Here is a 26,338-nt window from a genome sequence, read left to right as displayed (position 1 = left end):
GCTTCCTCTGAATGCTGGGCACACAAACGCCAGAACTCCTGCTTGGGCTACGAGACTCACTTGTCTGCCTCCCCAGTCAGTGTTTGGTGGGGGTGGGGGTGACCTTGGTCTTGGGCAAGTGTTCAACCTAGCCTTGCAAAGTGAAGATTTGCTTGATCTTTAGTGCCTTCAGCCCAAGTGAGAAACACCCGGGCACCATTAGTTCTGGCCTGGAAGTTTGATACAAATATAAGACAGTCCTCAGGCGCCTTGCTCGCTGCTTGTGGGTTTTCACAGGAAGTTGCTGGGGACCCACCCCACAACCCAGCACCCGACAGCTGCTGACTTGGCTGGGGAGAAGGTGCCATCCAGGGCTAGCCCCTAGAGGCGTACAGAATCTGGCAAGGAGTTTTATAAGAAAGAACACGGAGCACAAGATGACTGTGTGATGGGCATGGGCAGGACCCCCACGCCGGGAGACCAGGCTGAAGAAAAGGTGGCACAAAACTGCTTTCATGAGCAACGATTTTGTTGAAGGTACATTCCAATCAGGAACATCCTCGCTCTTCTAGAAATGTAAGAGGTAAAAATAACACAAGTGTAGTATTTTAGGAACACAACACATTGTGTACATCGCTTGAAGAAGAAAACGACCAAAGGGTTGCCATCTATTGAAACAGTCCTTATTGCCTATTTCCTAGGTGTAACTCTGAAGAAAGAAAGAAAGAAAGAAAGAAAGAAAGAAAGAAAGAAAGAAAGAAAGAAAGAAAGAAAGAAAGAAAGAAAGAAAGAAAGAAAGAAAGAAAGAAAGAAAGAAAGAAAGAGAAAGAAAGCAAGCGAGTGGAGGGAAGCTGCAGCCTCTACAGCATGTCAAAAGCAATTTTACACCCTAACTCCCCATCAGCCAGGGAGATGACCAAGCATAGCCCCAGAAGCCCACTGGCTTCCCACGACTTCATTCTCCCCTCTTCACCGTGACCTTGCTAGCTGGCATTGCTCAGTGTCTCAGATACAAGTACATGGCAGTTTTCCTCCAGCTTCTGCAGGGCCAGCGCATGGCTTGGGCAGAAGGCTTCCAAGGTGCACAGGCTGGGCAGCTTGAACAGCCTACAGTTACTTGTCATTCTGGAGGCTGCAGGTGCAAGGCAGCAGCAGTGGCTGGGCTGGTTCCTGGGCCCTCCTCCTTGGCTTATAGACGGCTTACCTCGTGCTGTGTCCTCACATGGCCTCTATTCTGGCCCTCACAGCCTTGGCACCTCCTCCAGTTCCTTGCTTTGCTTACGACCTCACATCTCCTTCCTGACCTTAAAGACCCTTTCTTCAGACACAGCCACACGGGGAGTTAGGGCTTCAGTGCAGGAATGGGGGACTGACACAGCTCATCCCTAACCGTGTGTGTGTCCTCCTAAATAGCACGGGGGAAGGGCAGCCCTCAGCAAGGCACTGTCACTACGCTGGGGACAGGTGGCACATGGCTTTCCCTGTGGGTGCTGTCAGCGGCCCTGCTACTCACACTTGCCCCATGTCTACTGTGGTTGACTGCAAGCGGCCCGTCCTGCTCCCTGTTAACCAATGCCGATTCTGTCTCCCATGACTAGGGTCATGCCTCTTTTAGGGTTCGCTTTTGATTTCCATAGAGCCCTCCTGCTATGAAGGGTCCCAGAAGCCATCTGGTGGAAGCAAGACTGGCACGGGGGGTGGAGATGAGCCAGCAAGAGGTGCCACTGGCTGCCCAGCTGGCCTGCTGAACGGTCAGGAGCTGTCTTCCCTTCTCCACCGGGGCCCTGCCCTGAGGGGCCAGCCGAGCCGAGCAGGGTCCTGTTGTACATGACAGCCCTTCAGAGGAGGAAGATGCCAAACCTCCTTTCCTGCGGTTCAGCCAGCTCCAGTGACCTCAGCTGCTGGTCCTGTAAAGGGGTCTCTTCGCCATGCCTTTGTCCTCCCTGGTCGTGCTCCAGCTTGTCAAGTGTCTCTTGAAAGGACACCAGGTGACAGGCCAGGTGGCTGCAGGGGGAGAGGGGACTGTCACCTCCCTGGTCCTGCCACATCACGCCACAGCTCTCCACGTGTTTCTATGATGATCGTGGCACATCAGCTTGAGACATGCATTCATATGCTGGCAGATGCCCACAGCCACTCAAGCCTGCACACGAGGAGAAAAAGCCAATCTCCCAGGTGTCCTGCCACCCACTACGCTGGCCTCTCCACATCTCCTCTCCGCATCAGGATGGAGATTGTTGATCCTTCCTTTTAACACAGCTCCCAGCTGCAGCCCCGCCACATCACCACCCCCAGTGCCTTTCTGCCCTATAAAACCTGGGCTGTGGGGACACATAATCATGGCCTACAAGTTTAAGAATCATTTCCTTTGGAGTCCTAGGAATTCAGTGTGTCCATCACCAAAACATGACACAACCCCCAGAATCTGTTGCTAGAAAGCCCCCTGGGAAGTCCGCCCCTCCCCCTGGGGCCTATGTGCTCTCTCCTTCCATAGACAACTATTGAGAAAGGAGCCAGGCAGCTCCATGGCAGAGCCAGGCCTGTCCCCACAGGTTCAGAGAGTGTACCCAAGCAGATGGCATCAGCCCCTCCCCACCAGGAGTAAACACAAAAAATGCAGAAGGACAAGACAGGTACACACACACACACACACACACACACACACACACACTTCCCCCTCTCCTCCCAGGACCCTAGTCACATCCAACCATGGCTCCCATATGCAACATGGCCCCCAAGAGATCAGGGAGCAGTGACAAGGCTGACTTGCCCCAACTGCCCTGGTGCTCAGGCTTGGAGAAGCCTGCTCAGGATCCACTATGAGCAGAGCTGCACCCTCAGGTCTCTGCACATCAGACGCCAAGTGAGCGTCTGTTGCTAGGTGCTCATTCTCTTCCCTTGCCATCAGGATCCATGGAATGAGCCCAGAACCTTCGTAAGAATGAGCGTTCCTTTATCAGCCAGCCAAGTTCATCCAATGGAGGCCAGGGCACCCTTGGAAGGCCCAGTCAGCACGCCCCTTGTGCTCCTTCAAACCCAAAATGGAGCCTGTGGACAAGAACCTCAGAAGCCCTAAGCTCAGGAATTCCGAGGGTGATTCGGGGCATGGTGATTCCAGCGGACCCTGTGTCCATCTGGCTGAGTGGGCACAGATGGGCTGCAGAAATTGCAATGGAGCCAAAATGCTCCCTGTATCGTCAGCCACTTCTATAGAGATGCTCATTACCTGCAGGATTCCTGGTTTCTTGTCACTGGTCCCATAAACGGAGTCAGAGTTGCATGGTCTCCTTTGGGGACTCCATAGGGATCACAGCAGCCCTGGTGATACAACGTTGAGCCAGCTGGCTAGACACAGGCTGTGGGTCAGGGACCCCTAGTCCAGGGAAGCTGGCCCACACAAAGGTGGAGAGACAGAGCACCCTCAGCCGACAGCCATCCTCGATTCACCCAGTATCTCTGAGATAGCCCAGATGATCCTGTGCAGTCAGTCTCAGCACCTTGGCCTTCTCCCAGGCCACACTTTGGAGCTTCCTGCTGTGGCCTGGCTGTTGCAAGGAATGTCTGGGCTAAGGCTGGGCAACGTCCACAGTGCCCGTGTTGTGTCTTATGCGTGTGTAGGATATTCCTTTATACAAATGGGTGATTCTTGGGTTCAATCCTTATCTTTCAAAGTGATATGAGATGGATGGATGGATGGATGGATGGACAGATGGGCAGGCAGGTGGGCAGATAACTGAGAGGATGTTATTCCCAAAGCAAATCCATGAGCGGAAGATGCACACAGAGCACCAGCCCTTGGGGATTCTCTTCTAAGCCTGCCACCCTCATGTCTTACTCAAAGTATTGCCAATGCAGTAAAGTTAATGGAGCCAGTCTTCCCATGAAAGAGCCAATTCCATGCAAAGATGATACATCTCTGAGGCTAATGAGGTCTATTAATTAAGCGTATGCCCTTTCAAATGAAAGGAATTGTTGACATCTACCAAGCAGCAACCTATCCATTTAGAAGCAGTTATTGATGTCACCAGTGGATGGAAAGCCACCAGCACAGAGCTCGAGGACACAGCTTCCCACCGGCACCCTGCACAGCCTTTGGCATTCTAGAAGTCCAACAGATGGTCTTTCTGGCTAGCCGCTTTTGTCCTTCGCAAAGTCTCTGAATCAGACCAGTGCAGCCACAGGGACCGGACAAGCTACAGATGAAGGAGAAGTGAGTTCACAGATGCCCCAAGAGCAACAGGCTGAACACTCAGCCTGTAGAAAGGGGTGCGGAGGGGGGCTGGAGGAGACCTGGGAATCCAACCAAGCTGTCTGGCACATCAACAATGAGCACGCACAGGACAAGCCATACCTGGGCTCCCAGGGCTCAGGGACAAGAGCTGGCCCAGTTTCCAGGAAGGACATGGATCGGGGACACCTGGGCAGAGTTTCAAGGAGCAGCCGCAGCTGCACCCTGAGCAGGGACCATCACACTGCAGCCCCAGATGCCCTGCATAGAGCACAGCTCTGCCCCGTTGCATGCTCATCCCCACTCAGAGCCACTCACAGTTGCTTCTGAGCACAAAGTGGCTCTTGTTGTGCCCACAGAACATCTGCTGAAGACCAACTTGTGTTGATAGCTCTTCCCTTCACGAGCCCGGCCGTGTTATAAAAGGAAAGGGACCATCTGGCCCGCTTCTGGACCCCAATGCCTGCTGGAAGAGATTTCCATGCGAGAAGGCAGGAAGAAGCCAGCGTCAACTTCAAGAAACTATTTTGGGGCCCGGAAAGAATTACTGCTTTCCCGCCGCCGCCACCGAGGGAATGCCACCAGCAGACACAAACCTGCCCCAAAGAGATTATGCTGCAGGCGGGTGCGGGCCTGCCAAAGGGCCAGCCAGTGTCCTGCGGGCTGTCCCACTGTCCCAGGACTGCAGAGACCACAGTGTGAAGGGCTGCCTGGAGGACTGCAGGCACAGAGAGGGTCAGGATGGTGAGCAGGGCAGCCCTCCGGGACAGGCATGACAAGCATCATGGAGTACCTGCAAAGCCCCTTGGGACGGCTCTGCATTTGGGGAACAGCCACAGCTGAGCAGTCACCACTCCAATGGCCAGAAGCTGGGGCATCCTTCCAGAGGGCACAGGTGCCCCACTGTCAGGGAGGCCCTGCTTGCGATTTGTCTGCCTGGACAAAGTCCACAGTGCCCGTGCTGTGTCTTACGTCTGTGGCAGCAGAGAGGCCGGAGGGGCAGGGCAGTGGTGAGGGGAGCTGAGGTCAGTGCAGGGGTGGGCAAGGCAGGGGATGGCTTTCTCAAGGAAGGGATTGCTCTGCTTTCAGAAAAGACCTGTCTTTAGGTCCATCTTCCCATTGGCACTGTAGCCGCCTCCCCACCCAGGGAAGGAAAAAGTTGTGCACATTGCTTGTGCCAGAACCCACTAGGTTCCAGAAAGCTCTAGAGAGCTGAGGTTTTGTCTTGCTTCAGATCAAGGCCTGCTCCTGTCCCATTGTGGCTGGCGGGGGGTGGGGCACAGGGTTGGGGGCGGGCCTCCAGGAATGCCCTTCATTCCCCTTCCATCTTGTCTCTGGCAAGGTACACCTGCCAGCTCATCCAGGTCGCGGGAGGACATGGGCCCAGAGCCGTGCCTGAGTCCTATGGAAGCATCACAGGTTCCAGTCATGTCCCTAACACACAGAGTGTCCGGCACTGCTGTGTGCTCATTTAGATCCTGAGAATGAAAGCAGCCCACAGTGTAGGGCACTCTGACTCCTAAAAGGTCACTCTCCTTTCATTCTTGCCTCCTCTCACTTCTCCGCTCTCATTGATTTCTTGGGGCACATAAGAAAACACAGTCGGCAAAGCCCACGCCTTCCACGGAAATAAAATATTCTACAGTCAAACCACACACCCTAAAGAAATAATTGCAGGCTGTATATATTGCTAATGGACATCTCTCAGCAATTCCCTGTCTCATAAGCTTTAAACGCAGACATTAGTATAAATATGCAGAAATCCCCATTCGGGCAAATTACTGTGCATTGCTGAACGGCAGCGGGATTAGCTCTGTGCTGCTGTCTTTGAAGGAACTCAGCCGAGCAGGAAGCAGCCTCCAGCCCGCTCTGGGAGGGAGGCTGGGCCCGCCGGGTGCTCTGGGCACAGAGCTGCGGGCCAGGCTGCCCGGGGAGGGCGGAAGGGTCCTCTGGGGAGAAGTGGGACCCTGCCAGCCTCACCTGGGAAGGCTGGTGGGGCACCTGGGCATCCTGCTGCCTGGCCTGGCAGGCTCTTGAGTGTCTAAATGGAACAGAGGCAGGATCAGAAACAACAAGGTGGAGCTAGGTTTCCACGGGACTCCCCCTGCCCCGTCCCTACAGCCTATCTCCTGCCTCCCACCCTCGGGGGTGGCCCAGGCCTGCAGGTGGATGGGGCGGAAAGGCTGGCGGAGCCAGCTGTCTGGAGCTTCGGCCCCTCCCTTCTCCTTCCCAGCCTTCCCTCACCCCCACCCGGGGCCCCTGCCTCCCACTCCTTCACCTCAAAGGTTCTGCTCTTCTCCCACCCAGACCAGCACAAGCAGGGAGTTTGGGTGGGGAGTGTGTGTCTTCATTTTCTAGAGCCGCAGCCCAGACCCTCAGAACCAGAGCCCAGCCCAGCCCTCGACCCCAGCACAGCGACTGTGTCTGGGGGTGACTGGGTTTGGCCAGACTGTGCTGGTGGCTGGTTCTGGGGAAGGCAGTGTAACACCAGAACCCTGCTCGCCCCACAAGAGGCAGGGAACTCCCAGGGTGAGTGAGGCAGCCTTGGAGGAGCAGGGGCGAGGGCTGGAGGCGAGGGGCTCCAGGGAGCATTCATTGGTGGGGCAGGCCTGTGCTCCGACGCCATGGTTGACCAGACTTCCGGCTTGTTTGTTGTAGCCTCGCAGCAGCAGCGGCAGTGGGAAGGCAGAGGCAGGGGCACGCCACATTGGCATACCAAGGCCAAAGCCAGAGGTGGGGGGGATCCAGGCTTCTCTCTGCAAGCTGCCTGTGCAGCCCCAGGAGCCAGGCACTCCTCTCCTGCAGTCTGGCCGCGCTGGGCCGTTTCCCAGGGGGACCAGGGGGATGGGAGGCCCAGCCCTCTACCACATGAGGGAACAAGCCCTCGCCTCAGCTAACCCCAAGCCTTCGCGTGCGCACTTCACTCAGCCTTCTTCCCAGTGAGCATCTTGAGGGTCTATTTTCATGTCTGTCTCCCCCACCCGACTGTGAGTGACTTTGGAACGCCCCCGCTGCCACCAGCCGATTTAGCAACTTTCCGTGAGATGTAAAAACGGGACCCTTTCTCAAGACCCTCGCCTGCCACCTACCAGTAAAGCGTCAGAATGACTGACGACACCTGTGATGACGGACAGGTGAACAGCACCTGCTGGGGTTGTGGGGTGCACAACCTGAACAGCCCTGAGGGACCTGCCTTCTTCATATTCTTGTAAGGATGTTACTCAGGTCAGGACACATCCCAAAGTTCATGGGCAATGGAATGCAAAGTTTGAGTCTATTTTGGTGCAAAAAAAAAAAAATTGCATCATAAATTAGGAAAATGTCCGTTATGAAAAAACCTAGGCATGGATTTCTTTTTTTTTTTTCTGCCGCAAAAGAAATCTTACTCTTGGTGGGGACCATCCAGGAATACTTTGAGGGGACTTGAATGACCTGTTAGTCATGACGGGGCGATTCATGAAAAATCCCATGTACCCCACACAGCACACAGTCTCCCCGAACTCTTCCCCAGCTCCCAGAAACTCTGCTTCCTCATTTAGAAGATGAGCAGCCGACTCCAGACTGGATGGGGTGCCCTCATGGGTACCTCAGATTGTGCCCCATGCGAGGAGCCCCATGGCCCACAAACAGGTGGCCTACAGCTCCCCCTTCCCATGCTCCCCCAAATCTACCCCTCACGCCGGTCTCCATGGTGCCTTGGACCCCTGGGTGCCTGTGCCACCTGCTTACCTGATACCCCCCACCCCGGCGGTCACAGCAGGTGCCCTGCAGGGTCCATCTGACCAGAAATAGTTCCTGCACCTGTCACCACAGGCCACTGGCCTTTAGCCTGCCCCCCCACCACCACCCCCAGAGCCCCAGGCCCAGAAGGCCAGCCCAGGGAAGACATCATACTCTTCTGCTGCCCATGCATGCCTCCCTGTCCCTCCATCTGCACACAGGGGCTCCTGGGGCAGGGCCTGGACCACCGCCCAACCAGGCAGGAAGTATGCTCGCGCCCACCATACCAACTCCACCCCGTCCTGCAGCCCCACCTCCTCCACCGGACCCTCTTTTCTCATTCATGCAGAAGCCCATCCCGAGCCCAGGATTCTTGTCTTCCATAGGAAAGTCATGTGTGGCCTTATCAGGGTCTCCAGTTACCAAGCCCAGTCCCCGGGCAGAGCAGTGGCTACCCAAAAGAATGCAAAGACCCAGCAAAAAAGGGCAAAATTCTAGGAGCAGGAGCCTGGGACTGCCCACAGCCCCTAGTGTGGGAGCAACTTACCTCCTCCTTTGGGGCAGGAGGCGGCCAGGGCTCATGTGGAATTGGGGTAAGCAGAGGCATCCAACCAGTCATGGCTCATTCAGCAAGGGGAGGGCAAGGCCAGGTTGGCAGGCTGGCTACCAGACACCCAGGTGATCCTTCATGCCCACAGAGTCAGGCTCCTGCCCTGTTGAGCAACAGTGTAGGCTTGGTTTGGGGTGCCCCGGCCCGCCAAGGGGTGAGGAGAGTGGGAGCCTGAGGGTACAACAGTGCTTGAAAACACACAGGGAATATGGATGTTTCGAGAAAACCATGCGTGGAATTCATTTTTTTTTGTACCCAATTCATGTTTTAACTCCATTTTCCCATGAGACTTTTGGAGTGCCCTCATATATCTGCGCTCCCCCACACCCTGTTTGGTCATTCTCCTTAACCACCCAACTCCTGGCCCCCAGCCTGGGCAGCACCTCCAAAGCCAAGAGCAAGCCCCAGGCCCAATAGAACAAAGGGAGGAGAGGTGATGTCATGCTGGGAGTTCTGGGCCCCTGGGCAGCCAAATGGGCGCATGAGACTGACTCAGCGTGCAGCTTTGCCCTCCTGAGCCACCCGGGAGCAGGTCACCCAATGCCCTCTGGAACCCACATGTCACTAGGGCCAGATTTTCCATCTGTTTGGCTCTTGGCACTGTCCCTGGTGCTTAGTACATGGTGGATGGGTGCTTGCTAAGTACTTGCTGAACACATGGGTGACCACAGCCAGCAGTGATGGGTGCTGCCCCAGGGCACACAGCAGGTGCTGCTGTGGGCACACAGCAGGAGGGTAGGAGCCCAGGGACGAGATCCAAGCTTGAGGCCGTCTTCAGACAAGGCTTGTAGGCAGCAGTGCATCTTACCTTAGCCCCCCAGCATCCACAGCTTTGCAGGGCTTAATTCCCACAACCAGTCCTCTCACCCACTGCCCCTTGCTTGATTTTACTTGGTCACCATATGGCTGCCCACTTACCACATGGGACTTGCTCCCTGACGCACCTGAGTGTTGATCAAGCGATTCTCCCATAGGGGTTTTTGCTGCAGCAAACTATCACTGAGGGCTTTGGCCAAGACAAGCCCGGAACCATCTTAGGCCTTGGCAGATTCCAGAATTAAAGTCTGTGTTCCCTGCCAGCCTTGGCCCCTCCCAGCCAGCCTCTACCTCCTCCCAGGGACCACCCACCCCTTTCCAGCTCCAGCCACTGACACCTCCTTCTGGGGTGTCATCATGACCACACAGGTGCTACGCCGTCCCAAGGAACATGTCTCCAGGCAAGACGGGAAGCAGTGAGCTGTGGTGGTGCACTGGGCTCAGAGCAGGTGGCAGGGAGCCGGCAGCCTGGTGCCCATTACTTCCGTTCCTCTCCAGTTGCGGACGAAAAGTGGGGCTGCATGCTGGGGAGTCGAAAGTTGGGTGGACACTGGGGGACACAGCGCCAACAATGTTATCAAAAGCGCCCTTTAGGCAGCGCAGACCGCTTCACATGTTTCGCGGGCCCAGCCGACTTTCCCGGGGTGGAGGGTGCTCCCAGGCCTGGTCTTGGTGGCGATGGCTGCGCACGCGCTGCGCTCGGCTCGCGGGAAGCGCTGGGCGCGTGGTGACGCGGGCGCTCGCGCAGCCCCGGGCCGGTCCCCGCGGGCCGCTGCCGACATGTCACGCGGCGCCCGTGGAGTGGGGAGAACGCCGGTGTCCCCCCAACGCGCGCGCAGAGGCGGTGCGTCTGCCAGGCGCATTTGCATAGGCGCGCGGGTATTTATAACTTCTCCTGCGCCGGTTCCCGAGTTATTGATGTCTTAAAGTGACTTTAATCTGAGTCTTCTTTTCTTCAAATGGGCTTTTGATTTCCGGAGTGATATTATACATGGCTGTAAGCTATTGACTGAGCGACTGCCGTTCTGTTCTCAATGTGCTGATGTTGAGAATCTGCGATATAAATAAACTTCCTCTGGTAGGATCATTATAAAGCACAAACAGCAGAAATTTATGGAAGGAACAGATTAAATGCTTAGGCTTAAATTCCAAAGTGTGCTGCTTGCCCCTAAACTTGCTGTGTTTGGAATTTGGGCTGCTGATTCAGGTGAAAAAAAAAAAAAAATCAAAGGAACCCGTCGCCTGTCGGTACATTTTTACTAAGATCTATTGTGTTGCCTAGAGAGAAAGCTGCGGTGCTACCATTGATAATTCTGGTTAAAACTTGGAGCATAAATTATTAAGACGTGTAGTTTTCTTTTCCGAGTGGTTGGGGACTGGGGGTGTGGAGTCCTGGGAAGAAATATAACATTGGTATGTGCTTATGCATTGTGATGTGGGACATTTTTATGCCCATAATAAAACATTCTGCCTACAACTATGTTTATGAAAGCAACAGATAGGAAGATCCATACCGCCACTTAATAGAGTTAATCACCTCACATCCCCGCATCCTAAAAGGCTTTTTATTGCTCACAGATGAGTGATAAATGCTGGTCGTTATTAATACCCTGCAGAGTCAGGTGCCAATCAGAGGGCTGGGCAGGACGTCCTGGTACAGGTCCTCAGGTTGTCAGGTGTCTCCAGGGAGAGTCCGGCATCTGGGTTAGAGCATGGCTCTGGACGAGAATTCTGAGCTGGTTCTGAGCCTGAGGTTCTGAGCACTGGACTGGTTTGGACTCTGGATTCTAGACTCTGTGGGACCCGCCAGATGGTCCTACAGCCTCCAGGAATATTTGTACTCACAGCCAGGAGAAGGGCACAAGTCTTTCCTGGCAGTCTTGGCTGTTCACCAGAGACATATAGCTCTGCCGTTTTCTGCCCAGAGCAAGGGAGCCCTTGTCTGCCCACGGTTGGCCTGCCCTGTGCCAGCGTATGGGCGAGGGCTGGTCCCACCTGACAACAGCCTGTGTGGGGCAGACCTCAGACTCGCTGACCATGACCCCAGCCAACAGGCCAGGGAGGCTCTGAGGCTGATCAGTCCACTTCTCCTCCAAGGTGTATCCTTTGTCACATCACCACTGAGTGGCTGGCGCCAAAGCAGCCAAGGCGTTGAGGGGTTGCCTGGAATAAAGAATGAAATACCCTTGACATGTTTGCTTTAGGAACGGCCATTTGGCCTGGCAGTAGTGCTCAGCTCAGGCTCCTGATTGCAGTAGGGCTTGGGTTCTGTACTCAGCTCCGGCTCCTGACTCCAGCTGCCTGCCCTCGAGATGCAGACCTTGGGAGGCACTGCTGACGGCTCAATGGATTGGATCCCTGTCACCCACTAGGGAGCCTGGATTGCCTTCCTGGCTCTGGCCCCAGCCCAGTGTGGGTTGTTGGCAGACGCCAGGGGAATGAACCAGCAAATAGATGCTCTCTGTGTTATCTCCATATCTCTCCCCCATGCAACCTGCTCTCTGCCTCCCAAATGTTAAAAAAAAAAAAATACACACACACCAAAAACGTAAGCACTCAAGCAGACTTAGGTGCTTGGGTGGCCATTCAGGAATGGCTAGTGTTTGACCTGGGATCAGCTGGTTCCATGGTGCAGAAGTTTCCAAGTTTGACAGCTCGTTGTCTTCCTCTTGGAACACTGGACCACCAAGAACTGAGAACAACCCCTATGGGCAACAGGGCCAGCCTCCAACCCGCGGCATTCCTTCTCTCAGCAGAACTGGAACCCCAGGACATGTCAGGGCTGGGATAGGGGTGGGTGGTCAGCTCAGGGCCCAGAAAGGTGGGGGCTTGCAAGGTTGCAGCCCTTTGTGGAGACAGACCTGAACAGGTCGCTCGCACTGCAGCCCCTGCTGGGCTGCCATCATTGCCTGGAAAGTCTGGGTCACCCACAGCCCGCTCCTCATGCTTGTGCTGCCCGAGGTCACAGGTTAAGCATGGATCAATTTCTCTTTTTTCTTGGAGGGAGAGAGGGCTTTCCCAGTGTGGGCTGCACGCTCCATCTGAGAAGGCACTGTATAGCTTTGCCTGGCTAGAGGCAGGCAACACAGTGGTTCTGCCACCTCAAGTTGCACATAAAGTCCCAAGGGAACTGGGCAGGACAGTAAGGCAGGAGTGTTGTGAGAGAAGCACCATTTCTCCCATAGTCACCCAAACCGTTCTCCATGCCAGACAGTCCAGCTCCCCACTCCTGCAGGGCCTCGTGCCAGCTTCTCGCAGCCTCCAGGGTGGTGTCTGCCTGTATCTCTGCAGCATCTAGCAAAATAGCTAGTTGCGTGCACCCTTGCAAGGGCTGTCCAAGGCAGGCTGAATCCAGTTTGCAGACCACCAAGGCACAGTTCTCTGAGCTCCCATCACATCTCACCCGCTCCACCCCCAGACAACCAGCAGGGGGCAGCATGCTCAGCCTGGGGAAAACCACCCTGGAAGGTAGGAGTCTTAAGGAAGGGCGCAAGGCTGGGACCAGCAGATTACAGAACTTGCAGTGGGCTGCAGCAGCAAAACAAGGGTTTCCTGACATTGTGGAGGCCACGGCTGATCTCCAGGCCTGGCAGGAGCGGCAGATGAGTGCTGGATGCACAAGTAGCGGAGACACACACCAGGGGCTCTCATCTTGGATCTTGAGAGGGCAGGTGTTGCTCTGAAATCCAGAGCCTCCTGGCTTCTGAGCAGGTGGGCAGCACATACAGGGCCTCCTGTCCACAAGGGCTGAGTGCTTGGCCGCACGTTTGTCTGCCCAGATGGGTACAGCACTGACCCCCAGCTATTGTGAAGACCCCATTTCTCTGCCCTGACTACAGGTGCCCACTGGCCTGTAGGTCCTGATCCCTCCCTGGCCTGTGGCCCTGAGTGAGCCCCAAGGCCTGAGTAGAGGGGTTGGGAAGCAGCTGGGTGGACAGAGCCAGGCATCAGTGAGCATCCTTAGAGGACTTCCAGAACAAGCTTGCTAATAGAAATGTTGTTCTGGAAGGCCCTGATACCACCTGTCATTAACCCAGGCACCCTGCCTGGGGTTCTCACCAAGAAAGCGTGGGCAGCTGCTCTCAGGTGGGTGAGTGATTTGCAAGGACCACAAGACTATTTGCATAAACATATGTATAGAAGTTTGTATTTATTTGCATTCATTTGCATGCATTGCTGGCTCTTGGAGCTGTCTTTCCTTAATTTTATTTTTTTTTTCCGGTAAATGTCTTTGTGCTTTGAGACACCTTGGGAGGGAGAATCAAAAGGCAAAACCAGCAGCAATGTCAGGACATGAGCCCAGAGGGTCTTAAGCCTTGCTGTCTGAAGGGGGACTGTTGACGACCCTGATGCCCCGGGGATGCCTCTGCTCCTAAGAGGAGCATTAGCACATGGTGGCATCATTGGTGGCCATGGAGGGAGAGCTGCGCAGTACAAGGCCAGCTGCAGATCAGGTGGTGTTAGGCCTGACCCACCCTAGGTCCAAGCAGGTGACTGTGCTTGGGGTCTTGAGGATCCTCTGATCGGTTCTTTGGGGTCACAGGCACGGCAGAGCCAGCTGGTCAGAACCACCTCCTACCACTGACATGTCTTCCATTTCCTTTTCCCTTACAGCCTAGGTCATTCACTCAGTCGACACTGGACTTGGCAAAGGGGTGAGCCCATGGTGCAGGGGCAGGGAGGGAGCACAGAGCCCAGTCTTCCAGGGTTGGTGTGTGTTTCTGCAATGAGGAGGACAAGGAAACTCCAGGAGGAGCAAACAGCCTGGCAGTGCTGACTTCCTGCTGTACCCTCACTCCCTGTTACAGCTCGATCCCCTCAAAGGCCTGCGTGTTGGGGGTCTTGCTCCCCACCCCAAGTCTTAGGCTAGTGGTTCTTGGAGTAACAGTAGAGACTTGACCTCATTCTGGCCTCTAGGACAAGGGCCCAGTGGGTGGTCTCGGGTCCCTGGGGTGTGTTTGGGGAGGATCACTCTGGTTAGAAGGCTGGTTACTTAACGCTGGGTTCCGCACAGCTCACCATGTGATTGTCACTCCGTGTATTCTCGCTGTCAGTGGGGACGCTGGCTCCATCTGGGATTGTAAACTGAAATTTACCTTCCTGCCTCCTCCTTCCTCCTCTGGGGGGTTTTAGTGGAAGTCATGAAAAGCTGACTAATGTGCTTGTTGTGCCCCCACCCAGCCCCAGGGGTGTTGAGCCACCTGTCACACCCCAGGAGCTCAGGGGCACAAAGGCAATCTTCCAGGCCACGTCACCGCCTCCTGCCTCACCCAGGGCCCAGCACACAGTGGTGAATTGTGAGCAAGTGGTGGGTGACCCTGCTGGACACACAGCCTATGAGGGGTGGATGATGTGGGGCTGAGCCTCCCAATATGTGTACCCACTCACCGCTGAGTCCAGGACACACACTGGACCCCAGCAGTGCAGGACAGCACCGGCTACGTGTGAAACTAGATCCAACGCATTTATGAGCACGGAACTGTGGCAGGCTCTAGGAGAACGGTCCGTCAAGCTAATTATCTATGAGGATGTGACACGTGCAAAGAAGAACAGCATTAAAGTCAGACATGCAGCTGAAATCACAGGGACAGTAAATGTCCCGTGTCAGGAGCATCAGCGTGGAGGGCCCAGCAGCACAGGCCCGGGTGCCCAGACAGGCCTGTCCCTCTTGTGTGCAGAGACACAGCCGCACTGGTGATCCCCTGCAGCACAGCCTCCGGGACCACGCCTGAGATGGCTCCTTGGGTGGGACAGAGGCTTTTGGAGCTCTGGCCATGAAAAGTGGCATCTCTCCCCGTAGGAGCTTGTCTGTACAGCTGGAATTTGGCAAGCAAAGGGCACATAGCAAGGGGGAAGAGATAGCACAGGATGCCCAGAGATGATCGAAGAGGAATGGGAAGACAGAGTGAGCAGAGCCCATGGCGGGTCCTGGCTGGGGCCTCTGGGCACCAGGCCCGGGGGGTGCCTCTCCAGGCTGAAGCATACTGAGGACTCTCCCGTTAGGCTGACGGGCAGGGGGTGAGTATGCTGGTGTCCAGGCCCAGGATCCAGGGCAGTGGGAGAGGGGTCCATCCCAGGCAGGATGAGAGGTCAGCTTTTCCCCATGGCATATGGTTCTCATATACCAGCTCTTGTCAGGGCCAGCATAGGTCCTGTTTTTTCCTCACCAGCACCACCACCATACACACACACAACCAGCTCGTGCCAGGGCTGGCACAGGTCCTAAAAGGCATGAGCTAACCCCTGACTCTGCCCAGGGTCTGAGCACCTGGAAGTTCCAACCCCTCCTCCTTCTACTGAACTGAGTAGGACTTGCAATGACCTTGGCAATGACCTGTGTGAAGGGGACACATCTTTAGTGTGTGAGAAGCTAGGAGCAACTCCCAGGTTTTCAACTCCCTGAAAGGGCAGGGGGCAGGTATGCTACCTAGTCCGGCACAGCCAGGACCGGCAGGAGAGGTGGGCACAGATTGAGAGCCGGGAAAGGTCACTCCTCATGCCAGGCTGTGCAAGACACGTGTGTACATACACACACACACGCCTTCTCCTCGCCTGCCTCCTAACCCCTCATCCCCCTGGGCTAAGAATGCTCCCACAAATAGATTCCAGTGTTCTGAGCTGCCATTAGCCCCTTGGCATCTGGGGTTTCCATTTCATTTCCCTCTTTACCTGGGTAACTGAACTGATTGTACTCCCAGCTCTGGTTCACTAATTCTTGCAAATCCTTTAAAACTATTGATTTATTTGCTGGACTGTGGCTCACAGAATTCTTAGGAAATAATGTGCTTTGGCTAAAGCCAGCGGAGGAGACCTGTGGCTGCCCCCTCCGCTCTTTCCACCCTCTCTCTTCTGCCGGTTCTCCCTCCACGACCTTTCCCCAGGCCCAGGGACTGATTGGCCCAACGCCCCCAGCCGGACATATCTCTGTGGGATTAAGTCCCCAGGAAGAATCGCACAAAGCCAGATGTTATGGAGTGCGGCAGGGGAGCAATAGGGCGGGGGGTGGCACCTGTGCACAGGCGATTCTTTGTTTCTCGCTGGAGAATATCGGCTTCTGGCCCAGGGCTTAGAGAACCTTCATTTCCAAAACACATGTTCCCCTGGGATCTGCAGGGGTCCCTTCCCAGAAATGCATGAACATCTGTCTCCCCTATGCCCCAGGTCTGGGCATGGAGGGAGCACAGGGCCCTGGTGGAGTGGTGGAGTGGAGAGCCTGGCCACCCTAGAGCAGCTGGGATGGAAACCACGTGCTTCCTGTGGTCCTCAGCCTGGCCATCTCAGACTCCTGGGGCATGAAGGTGGCATTCAGCCCCCTACCATGGCCCCTACACACCTCCCAGACTTTCTCCCTGTTTGCCCTCACCCCTCCAGCCCCATGTGATCCTCCAGGAGCATCACCTCCTGGGGACACCTTCCTAGGCCCATCAGGCACAAGTGTGGGAGAAGAGTCCACCTCAGACAAGAACAGGATGTGAATTTGAAGAGACTGTGGATGGGCGAGAGGACAAGGCTAAAACAAGGCAATAGCAGATCCCAGAACCCATGTGGCACGCTCAGGAACAAGGGGTTGAGGTGATCCTTTCCTGAATGGGCCCTGGAGGAAGACAGAAGCCACAGAGTCACCACCAGTGACTCTATGATGTGACCAAGGTCTTCCCTAGCCCAGCTAGGCCATGGCCACTGGTCAGTCCTTGCTTAGACCTGAGGGACCCAGGAACAACCCCCAGGCGTTGACAAGAGAATGTTTCTGAGGGTTGCAAAATGTTGCTTCTATCATCTTAGACGATGTGAAAACGTGCCCGCCGGCAAGTAGCCTCAAGGGCCACACAGCAGCACATCTGGACAGTCCAGCTGTGTATCCCCAGGCTGGGCTGGGGTATGCATGTAAAGAAGACCTCACCACCAGAATCCACTGCTAAGGTCATGGCTCTCAGCACCCGGTGGGCCTGGCTGGGACAGGGCAGCTGGGAAGAGGTGGGAGCTGGCTGCAGGGCCTCTGTGCTGCCATTGGCTAAAAGGATAGCTAGAAACCAGCAGCCCAGGCCGGAAGCGCATCTCTCTAAAGGACACAGACTTGGTTGGCACTGTCTGGAGCAGAGAGCCTTCCTCGCTGACCATGGCAGCTGGGCTCTGAGGGTCAGGTGCAGCCCACAGGTGCTGTGTGGCACCTGATCTAGAAGCTGGAACCTGTTCAGAATAGGACCAGGACCAGGGAGGGACACGGGCGTCAGGTCAGGAGTTGGGGGTGGAGGAGGGCGTGAAGGAGACAGGGCTGCTGTCCACCAGGGCCCAGCAGCTGTGGCCTCGCTCCACAACTGCAGGAAGCTCTGCTCACAGGAAGTCCCCACTAGCCCCTGCGGCGTCATGCATGTCAGACTGCCCGCTTCCGGATGAATTACCCTCTGGGCCTGCGTGATGCCAGGTTGTGCTGGGCTTTCTCAGTTGATTTCCCGACTGCTCTGAGTTTAAAATCTTTTCAGGTCCTTTATCAAATATGTGTTATAAATACCAATGCGAACGGGAGCATTTATCACCTAGCCAGGGCTCTTACTTGAGCTCTGAGGAAAAAAAAAATTACTGGGCTGTATAGCCTTTCCCAGGGCTCTGATTTAATGGACTTCTCTGCCACTGAGCCTCTGAAATTCTCTGCCTTTTAATATTTGACACCTCTTCCTCTTTATTACCACCCCAGACAGCCCTTCCAGTCCGGCAGGAGCGGGCCCATTAGTCTCTGACAGGTAACTTGTGTCATTTGGTGAAAAATATGCACAAGTTTGCCTACAACTTCATCTCCCATCTCGGTGCTGTCCGTGGCCTCCCTCGCCTGGAAACAAAGCACCCAGCACCGCGCCTCCTCAGGGTGCCCGTCCGTGCCACGGATCTTGCTAATAGCATCAGTCGTGGCTGAGAGTGACCATGAACCTCCAGCAGCCAAAGTGTAGAAGCAACTCAGTGTCTGTCAGCGCAGACCTGACACGTGCAGACATGAATGAGATGTGAATTCAAGGGAACTCGGACGTAGGTGAACATTGGGACAGACATCTGCGACAAGCACAGCAGCGGCGAAAGGACAGACTCTGTGTGATCCTGCTTGCCCGCGGTGCCTAGGGGAATCCAGCGCAGCAGGGTGGACAGGAGAGTGAATGGCGGTGGCCAGGGGAGGGACGCAGGTGCTGTTTAGGGAGGGCAGGGCATCCCTTTTGCCAGATGGAAAGCGAGCACACCCCAGAGACAGGTACTGGGATGACGACTGGACAGTTCCTTGAATGCACTTGACATTGCTGACCTGTGTCCAGGAATCCTCCCACAGTGTCAGCCCCAGAGAGCAAGAAAACATCAGCGTGGGGAAACAGTGCAGTATGGATGCTCCCTTCTCTCTCGTTTGGCTCTCAGTCACAACAGACGGTCCTCAAATACAACTAACAGCTTTATTTGGATCACAATTCCAGCTGAGTCAATGAGGGTGACAGAGGCGGGGTTGGCTCATCTGCACCCCTGCAACCTCTCCCCCTCCTGCCCCAGCTCCTCCAAGTGGTGGTGGGTGGCTGATGCCTCAGGAGTGTGAGCAGGAGCAGGTGACACTCCTGAAAGCTGTGGCTGTGCACACACAAGGTCAGTTCCCCCACATCATGTTCCTCAAAGACAATCACATGGAAGGCCAAGAGGATCGGGAAATGGTGCCCACCCTTCCGTGAGGGCAACTTGCCGAGGGCTTTGTCACCACCGCTGCCTATGCATATGCCAGGCCCCGTGCTGAGCGCCGCCGAGAAAATATAAATAAAACAGCCAACTGCGGGAGGCAGATGTGTAAATAAATGATGACAACAATAGTGCCCAATGAAGAAGCAAGCACTGGCTGCAGCAGGTGTTCAAAGGAAGACAGAGGGTGCGGGGTGAGGGCAGAGGCATAAGGCTTGGGAGGAAGGAATGCCAGGACATCGCAGGGGGCACAGAGAGGACAGATTCAGCATGGGAGGGAGGACCTGCTGGGCAGGTGCAGGGTTCGCGGGCAGGCGAGGAGGACCTGGGCCCCTCAGCCTTGGCAGATTGAGGGGGACAGTCCTGGTGGCTGAGCGGTGGGGAGCAACAGAGTGGAAGTATCTTGGGATGGGGGAAGCAAGCTAGAAGCAGGAGACACACCTTCAGGGGAGATGGCAATGCTATCAGAGGACGGCAGCACATTTAGGGCACTGGTGGGCCTGTGGCAAGAGAGATGGGATACAGCCAGTTAGAAGGAAATGCAGATGGGACAGTGTGGAGACCAGAGACTCCGTGAGGAAGCGAGGAAGCCAGGAAACCCTGGCAGAAGAAGAACTCAGTGCTGGGCAGAGGCAGGCATCCTGGGCAGGTGCCACCTGCAAGGATGGTGCCAGCAGGAAGGTGGCTCCCCCTGTCCCCACTATGGAGCAGGGCAGGGGCTGGGGTCTCCAGGCACAGGAAGTCCAGCCCACTCTAGCCTGGGAGACCAGGCCGACAGATCTTTCACTGCCCTCCGTGCCAAGTCCTGGTTGCAGGAGGGTGGACAGGCAGGGTGCCGGCTGCTGCTGGAAGCCCCTGAACACCAGCACCAGGCCAGCTCTGCCCCAAAGCTATTTCACTTGTTGGAAGACTCCTCAATCCTGGTGTCTGCACGGTGACAGTCATGGCAGCTAGCACCCGTGCAGAAGAGCGACACGCATGTCTCTAAGCACTCCCACATCTGACCCTGGGGTTCTTGGACCGGCACGTGATGCTGCGGGTGAATGGAAATCATCACAAAGGACTAGAATGCTTTGGTCCCCTCTGCCACTCCCTGACCTCCGGGAGTCTGTTATCCCACCCCCACTACTGGGTGGCACTGGGGCCTTCTGTGTCTGAGAAAGTTGGGGCAACTCGCCAGGGCCACGGCCACCTGGGAACATGGCTTTGGAATCTTGGCCCACACACCCACATATCATTCGGAAAGAGTACATTGTCCTCCTGGCCCGCGGCTCGGAAGTTAATACAGTTGGTGGCTCTCCCTGGAGCTGATGTGTGTGAGCACATAGGCCTGCAGGCCCCTCCCTATGCCATCAGTCTACTGTGGCTCCACTGTGTCCTGTGCCGACTTGTGCCACTGGCTCCCTGTCCTGGTCCCCACTTCCTGTCCCTCTCCCTGGCCTCCCACAGGCCCACCCAAACTTGACTCATCACTCCACGTTCCTGGACATCTGCCCCTTCTAGCCTGTTCCGGTGTCCAGGGCCATCGCATCTATGCCTGTGTCCTTCTCTGACAGTTCTGAGTGTCTTCACTTCTCACTGGGATCCGGGAAAGGTCGTTGCCACCTTCAGTAACTCCAGTCGGGTGTCCCCGGCACAGCAGGCACACAGCTGATGATCACTCTGCTCCAACTCCTTGAACGCTCAGCACACGATGTTTGGTGGATTCTGCTTTTCCCCTACAAGGTCATATGCATAAGCCAAGTTCAGCTTCACGTCCAAGTCTAGCTCCAAGGCCAAACTACATAGTCTCTGCCTCTCATGCAGCCCCCATCCTGACTTAGTGTGACTTCTGCAGAAGCCCACCTCACCCTGTCCCTGGGTGGTCTCCCATGGCTCCATGGTATGCCCAGAGTTAAGCTCCAGTGACCATGGCAAGGCTCCTGAGACCCAGCTTGCTGACCCCTTGGCATCCCTGCTGCCCCCAGCCAGTGTAGTGCATCTGCCCTTCATCCTGACTGCTATGCCCAGCTGGCCTCCAACCTTGGTCTTCAGCAGAGCCAAGGCCAAGGCCCACTAAGCCATCTTCCAGCCTCAGTCTTGTCCTGCTCACCTGATTTTCACCACACTCAGAAAAGAAACAGGAAGCGAGATTCAGGACTCACCCACAATATCCAAGGGTCAGAGGCAGGGCCAGGCTGAGGAGGGAGATTTGGCAGATTGGCCGATATTGGCCCCTGTGGACAGAGGCAATTGGTCAGGCAGGAGTAGGGCTTGCTGGAGTGTGATTCAGGAACAGACTGGGGACCAGCCTAGACCTGGAGGCACCACTGTAGGGAGGAGGTGGGAATAGGGGTAAGTTCTGCAGGAAACAGCCCAGTTGACAACAATCCGGGTCCCGCTGGCCCAAGTTACCAGGTGCTAAGGGCAGGCTTTGTCCAGTAGGTCCTGGGGGCAGGCAGGTAAGGCAAGACTTGGGGGAGTCCTGGATGACCCTAACTGTTGCGAAAAAGAGCATCCACAAATGGACAAGGTCCAAGGTCACTAGCAGGCTCACCTTCCTTCTCCCTTCCAAGCCAAGGGGTGGGTCTGGGAGAAGGTTCTGACACCCACAGGTCCAGGGCACCAGGCCCCTGCTCCAAGACACTAGCCTCAGGTAGGTGGACATCAAAGTGGCAATGTCCCAAAGCCACTTGCTGGAGCCTGCAGGGGCTGCAAACCAGCCTTTCCCAGGCTGACCCCAGGCCAGGGCAGGGGGCCTGGGGATATGAGGAGGTGCAGAGTCCTGTCCCTTACTGGCTTGCTCCCCCAGAAGTACCCCTCCCACCAAAAGGGCACCCTTTCAGCCCCCTCGGCCCCCTCCTTGCCTGGGGTCTCTCCCTACCCACACCTGCAGGGAGCAGCTTGTCCGTCACCGTGGCTGAGTGTCTAACAGCAAGGACACTGCTTTTGCAGGTGTGTGGGGATTTTGGCCCATGCCCAGCGCATGCCATGCTTGACCTGGTACCCAGGACACCGCCCTGTTGGCATTTGCAGAACTTGTTTCCCACATCCAGAGCAGCTTTAGTTGTGTGTGATAACCCATCCTCCGTGTTTCCAATTGTGGGAATGGGGCTCTTTTCCCCCCAACCTTTCCATTTCTGAGGTTGATTTTTTTATTGTTGTTAGATTTGGCTCCCACCCCCCCCCCCGGGTTGTTTTTTTGTTTCTGGTTTTTGGTTTTGTTTCGTTTGTGTTTTGTTTTATTTTATTTTATTTTTCTTTTGAAAGTCGTGATTCCTTTGGCTGTGTAACCCCTGCCCGTGGCTGCTGGGTCCCACATGTTTGTAACTTCCTCTTGTCGGTGTTGAGCCAGTCTTGCCAAGCAAACAATATCATGTATTTCCTATTTCTCTATTTCTTGAAAAAAAAATTATTATTTTTTTAATTTAAAAAAGAAACGAAAACTTTTAATGGGAACCTGGCCCTGTCTGTCTTCCCTGTTCTGCAGAAATGTTGAAGGAATTGAACCAGCAGCGCAGAGCGAAAGCATTTACAGACCTGAAAATTGTTGTTGAAGGCAGAGAGTTTGAAGTCCACCAAAATGTTCTAGCTTCCTGCAGCTTGTATTTCAAGGACCTGATTCAAAGGTTTGCCTTCCTTCCAGCTGTGGTCGGGTCTGTTCCTTTGTAGGATGCTTTTGTGTGGCTTTTCTCCTCCCCTCTCTTGCAGGTTCCCGAAGCGTGACTCCCTGTCACAGAGCCAGTAGCCATCTCTCCTCCTGCGCCCCTGCCCCCAGCCCCTTCACACACAGCCACTGCCCGAGCCCCGCCCCAGAAACCCCTCACCCCAAGGCCCTCCCTGAGATTGGAAGCACTGCAGACTCGGGTTTAAGGGGCCATTGCACACAACCTCTTCCCCGACTAGGCCAGAACAGGTTCCCTCCCCAACCCCCAGCATCACCACCACTGCCAACTCAGTGCCAGGAAACCTCCCCAGCCAGGCCAGTTCCACCAAGCAGGCGCCCCTCTCCCCTGCTCCAACTCAGGCACTGTCCGCGTGGCCCAGGTGTGTCCTAAACACGCAGGCCCCGCAGCCCGGCCCCCCCTTCCACCCTCGGCCAAGCCGTTTCCCCTACCCTTGCTGGAGGAGTCCCGTGGCACACAGGCATCTTCTTTTCCATGAATCCACCTGCTTCACACCCCTGCAAAGAATTCAGGGCCTCCTCCTCCGAGCCCCACAGTGAGGGCGAGCAGCCGAGGGGCGGCCCCAGGACTGCCCGCGTCTCTCCAGCCATCGGCAGATTAATCCGCTGCTCACTTTGCCTTGCAGCCTCTCCGGGGCGGACGCCGAGCCGGGGCCCGAGCTCAGAGTGGGAGGACAGGAGCTGCGCCGGCTGCCCGGGGCCGTGTGTGGACGTGCCGACTAACCCCTCGCCCAACTGTGTTTTGTTGCAGGACGGCACTCTGGCTGCTACCTCCTTCCCGATCCGTTGTGTCCTTTGGCATAGAGCGGGGCTGCCCGGCGTGGGAGGCCACCTAGACACTCTGGCCCTCAGCCACACAGGAGGGGACAGGCTTGCTGCCGCTCCATGTGTCCAGCCACCAGGCTTAGGTGGAGAGCCAAGGGGCAGGGCCCATGGCTTCGCTGTGCTGCCACTCTTGGCCAGTCCCGGAGCCAGTGGTGACCAAAGCAGCTGGCTGTTGGGCCATAGAGGAGTGCCCTGGGGCCTGGGGTTTTGCTCCAGGTGGGCTGGAGAGTGCAGAGAGGACAGAGAGGATGGGCTTGAGCCCCAGAGGCCCTTTGATGGCCTAGGAGAACCCCCCAACACACACAGCCAGATTCTTGCATGCCACAAGAACAAGCATTCTGCTAGCTGCCTGGACAGGCCTCAGAGATGGTGAGAAACAGGGTCCCCCACTGATGGGAGTGAGCTCCCACAGACACCCCTGGCCCAGAAGTGAGGCAAAAGTTGGCAGGTGCAGCAGAGAGAGGATGCTCTGTGGGTGGGAGGAAGTAGGACGCATAGGCAACCACTGGAGGGGCACGTGCACCTGTTGGAACTTGGAGATCTAAGTCCTACCCCTGACTCTCCCACTTGCCCAGTGGTCTCAGGCTGTTCATGCCCTCCCTGTTGTGCCTTAGATGGCCTCAGCTATAAACCAGGAAGTGGGTTCAAATGATGTCCAGGTCCGCTTCTGGCTCTGACCCCTATCCAGAGTAATGGCCAGCCACAGGCAGGATGGCAGGGGAAACAGCACCCACAATGCAGCTGGCTGCTGGCCAACAGGCACAGGAGGAGGCATGGCCAACCCTAGGCCTGGAGCTGAAGATCAGCCTCCTTCCCACCTGTAGCCGGTAGGGAGTGAAATGCCCATGGCTCCAGCCTAGAGTGCCGGCCTGGCAAGAACAGGGCTGGCTAATCCTAGCCCCCATGTGGCCATTTGTCCTGGAGCCACAGAACACAGTGGAAAGTCAAGTTGCTCACCCAGCGGCAAACTGGAGCCCCCACCCCAAGCACTGGCCCAGCTCCCCATGGTAGGCAATGCAGTTACAAGCAGAGCAGGTGAGCTCAGAACCCAAGACTGGGAGACTTTCCTGATGGAGATGGCTCCAGCTCGGTAGGCAAGGCCCCCCTCGACCTGAAGGAGTACCTGTGAGCTGGGAGACAGTCTGGGTTCTGGCGCCCTCCAGCTCTTGGTGTTGCCAGCAGCGGGACTGGGAATGGAGGAGCAAGGCTGGAGAAGGAGGCCTTGGCTTTAAGCCTGGGGGCATGATGGGCAAATCTGTTCCCTAAAGACACAGACCATGCCCACCAGCGCCGGGGCCCACCTTGCCTAAGCATCTCCCCTCAAAGGCAGCCACACGCTCCGTGAGGCCACAGCAGCTTCAGCCTCTAGGCCTTACCTTGTCCTCTTCCTCTGACCAGGGCCCGGTCCTGCCCACAAGAAGTCTTGTAGAAATGTCACCCTCAGGAGCAGGTGCAATGCATAATCCCATGAGCAGACATGTCAGTAACCACAGAGCGGAGCTTTGAATTAAGGTCTGACTCCAAAGCTTGTGGCCCCACCCAGAGAACAAAAATGTAGTTTGACTTTGCGTGCAAAAGCTATGAGGAAGGGAAGAAGAACCCCAGGGAACAGGGTGCAAGGGCACGCTGTGCTTGTGTGATACATGTGTACTCGTGTGTGTTTGTATTTTACATGTCTGCACTGTGTGTGCACGTGAGTCTGCTAGAAACGCCTATAAATTGGCCACAGCCCCTTCCTCAGGAAGTTGCTATCCCTTCCCAGACAGGAAACTGGGCTGCTGGCTCGCACCCCCAAGCCCCTGGTGTGGAGACTGGAAGCCAAGCAAGCTGGGAAAAGAAGCTGCTGGAAACTCAGGACAGGGCCTGTGCTGAGAATGCACCTGTCCTTCTCTGGTACCTTCACACCCTATCCCCAGTCCCTGAGGCTGGGAGGAGTGGCTAAGGGACCTGGGCTTCTTATCCCACAAGTCCTTGGCTGCAGTCAGGGATTGGGACAGCTGGGAGTCAGCCTCCTGGCCTACCCCTCACCCCCTCACTGCACACCTTCGACCCCAAGGGTCAGATTCCCAGACAAGCACATCCCTCCTGCTCCTGCCCTGCATTATCTCCACAGTTGCATCACAACCCTGAGGGGCCAGCAGCCCCCCCGACCCAACCCACACTGGCAAGGGCATTCAGGCCCAATAGCCAGCCCAGAACAGGAGCAGTAGTCACCCATGGAGAGGAGGCTTCTCCCAGGGTCTCTGCTCAGAGACAAACCACTAACAAGTCTTGTGGTACATGACATCAATGACTGCAGCAGGGAGTCCCCAGCCACCCTCGGTCTCTGGGTCACCCGGAAAGGCCATCTGGAATTGACTCCGTGTGTGCGAAGGGCCCACGCCCCACCTCACTGTCAGCCTCCTGCCTCTTCCCTCAGCCGGCCAAGCTCTCTTCCACTGGCCGTGCTTTAGCTTCTGGCCACTTCTACCAGCCCTTACAGCCTAGAGGTGGCCCTGCAGGGGCCGATGGAGCAGAACAGAAGCCACCACCCCGCACTGACAGCACCTTCCAGGCACTGTGGCACTTGTGTCCCTTCCTGGCCTCTGCAATCTTGTGCCCTGTAGGCACTTCCTTGTCCCCTCTGCCCTCCCTCTGTGCAGCCAGGTGGTGGCACAGCACTGGGAGGTTTTGGGCTGCTCCTCTGCCTACACCCCCTCACTAGGGAATCCTACTGTTCTTAGGGACAGATGTGTGTGTTTATGCGTGTGTTTGCATGTGTATGCCTGTGGATGTACCACCCCCATCTCCTCACTTT

The 26,338-nt window shown here is 56.0% G+C and overlaps 1 protein-coding gene across 1 annotated transcript in view; it reads left to right on the top strand.

Moving 5' to 3' along the window:
* Positions 1–26,338, top strand: part of KLHL29 (kelch like family member 29) — a 252,231-nt gene that overhangs the window by 212,127 nt on the left and 13,766 nt on the right. Inside the window, exon 6 of the mRNA XM_058668207.1 lies at positions 22,522–22,660. Coding sequence (XP_058524190.1) covers positions 22,522–22,660 — 139 coding nt within the window. The remainder of the gene's footprint in view (positions 1–22,521; positions 22,661–26,338) is intronic.

The sequence above is a fragment of the Ochotona princeps genome, chromosome 8 (assembly GCF_030435755.1).
Source record: "Ochotona princeps isolate mOchPri1 chromosome 8, mOchPri1.hap1, whole genome shotgun sequence".
Classification (NCBI taxonomy): Eukaryota; Metazoa; Chordata; class Mammalia; order Lagomorpha; family Ochotonidae; genus Ochotona; species Ochotona princeps.
Note: the sequence above shows the minus strand (reverse complement) of the source record. Positions and strands in the feature narration are given on the sequence as shown.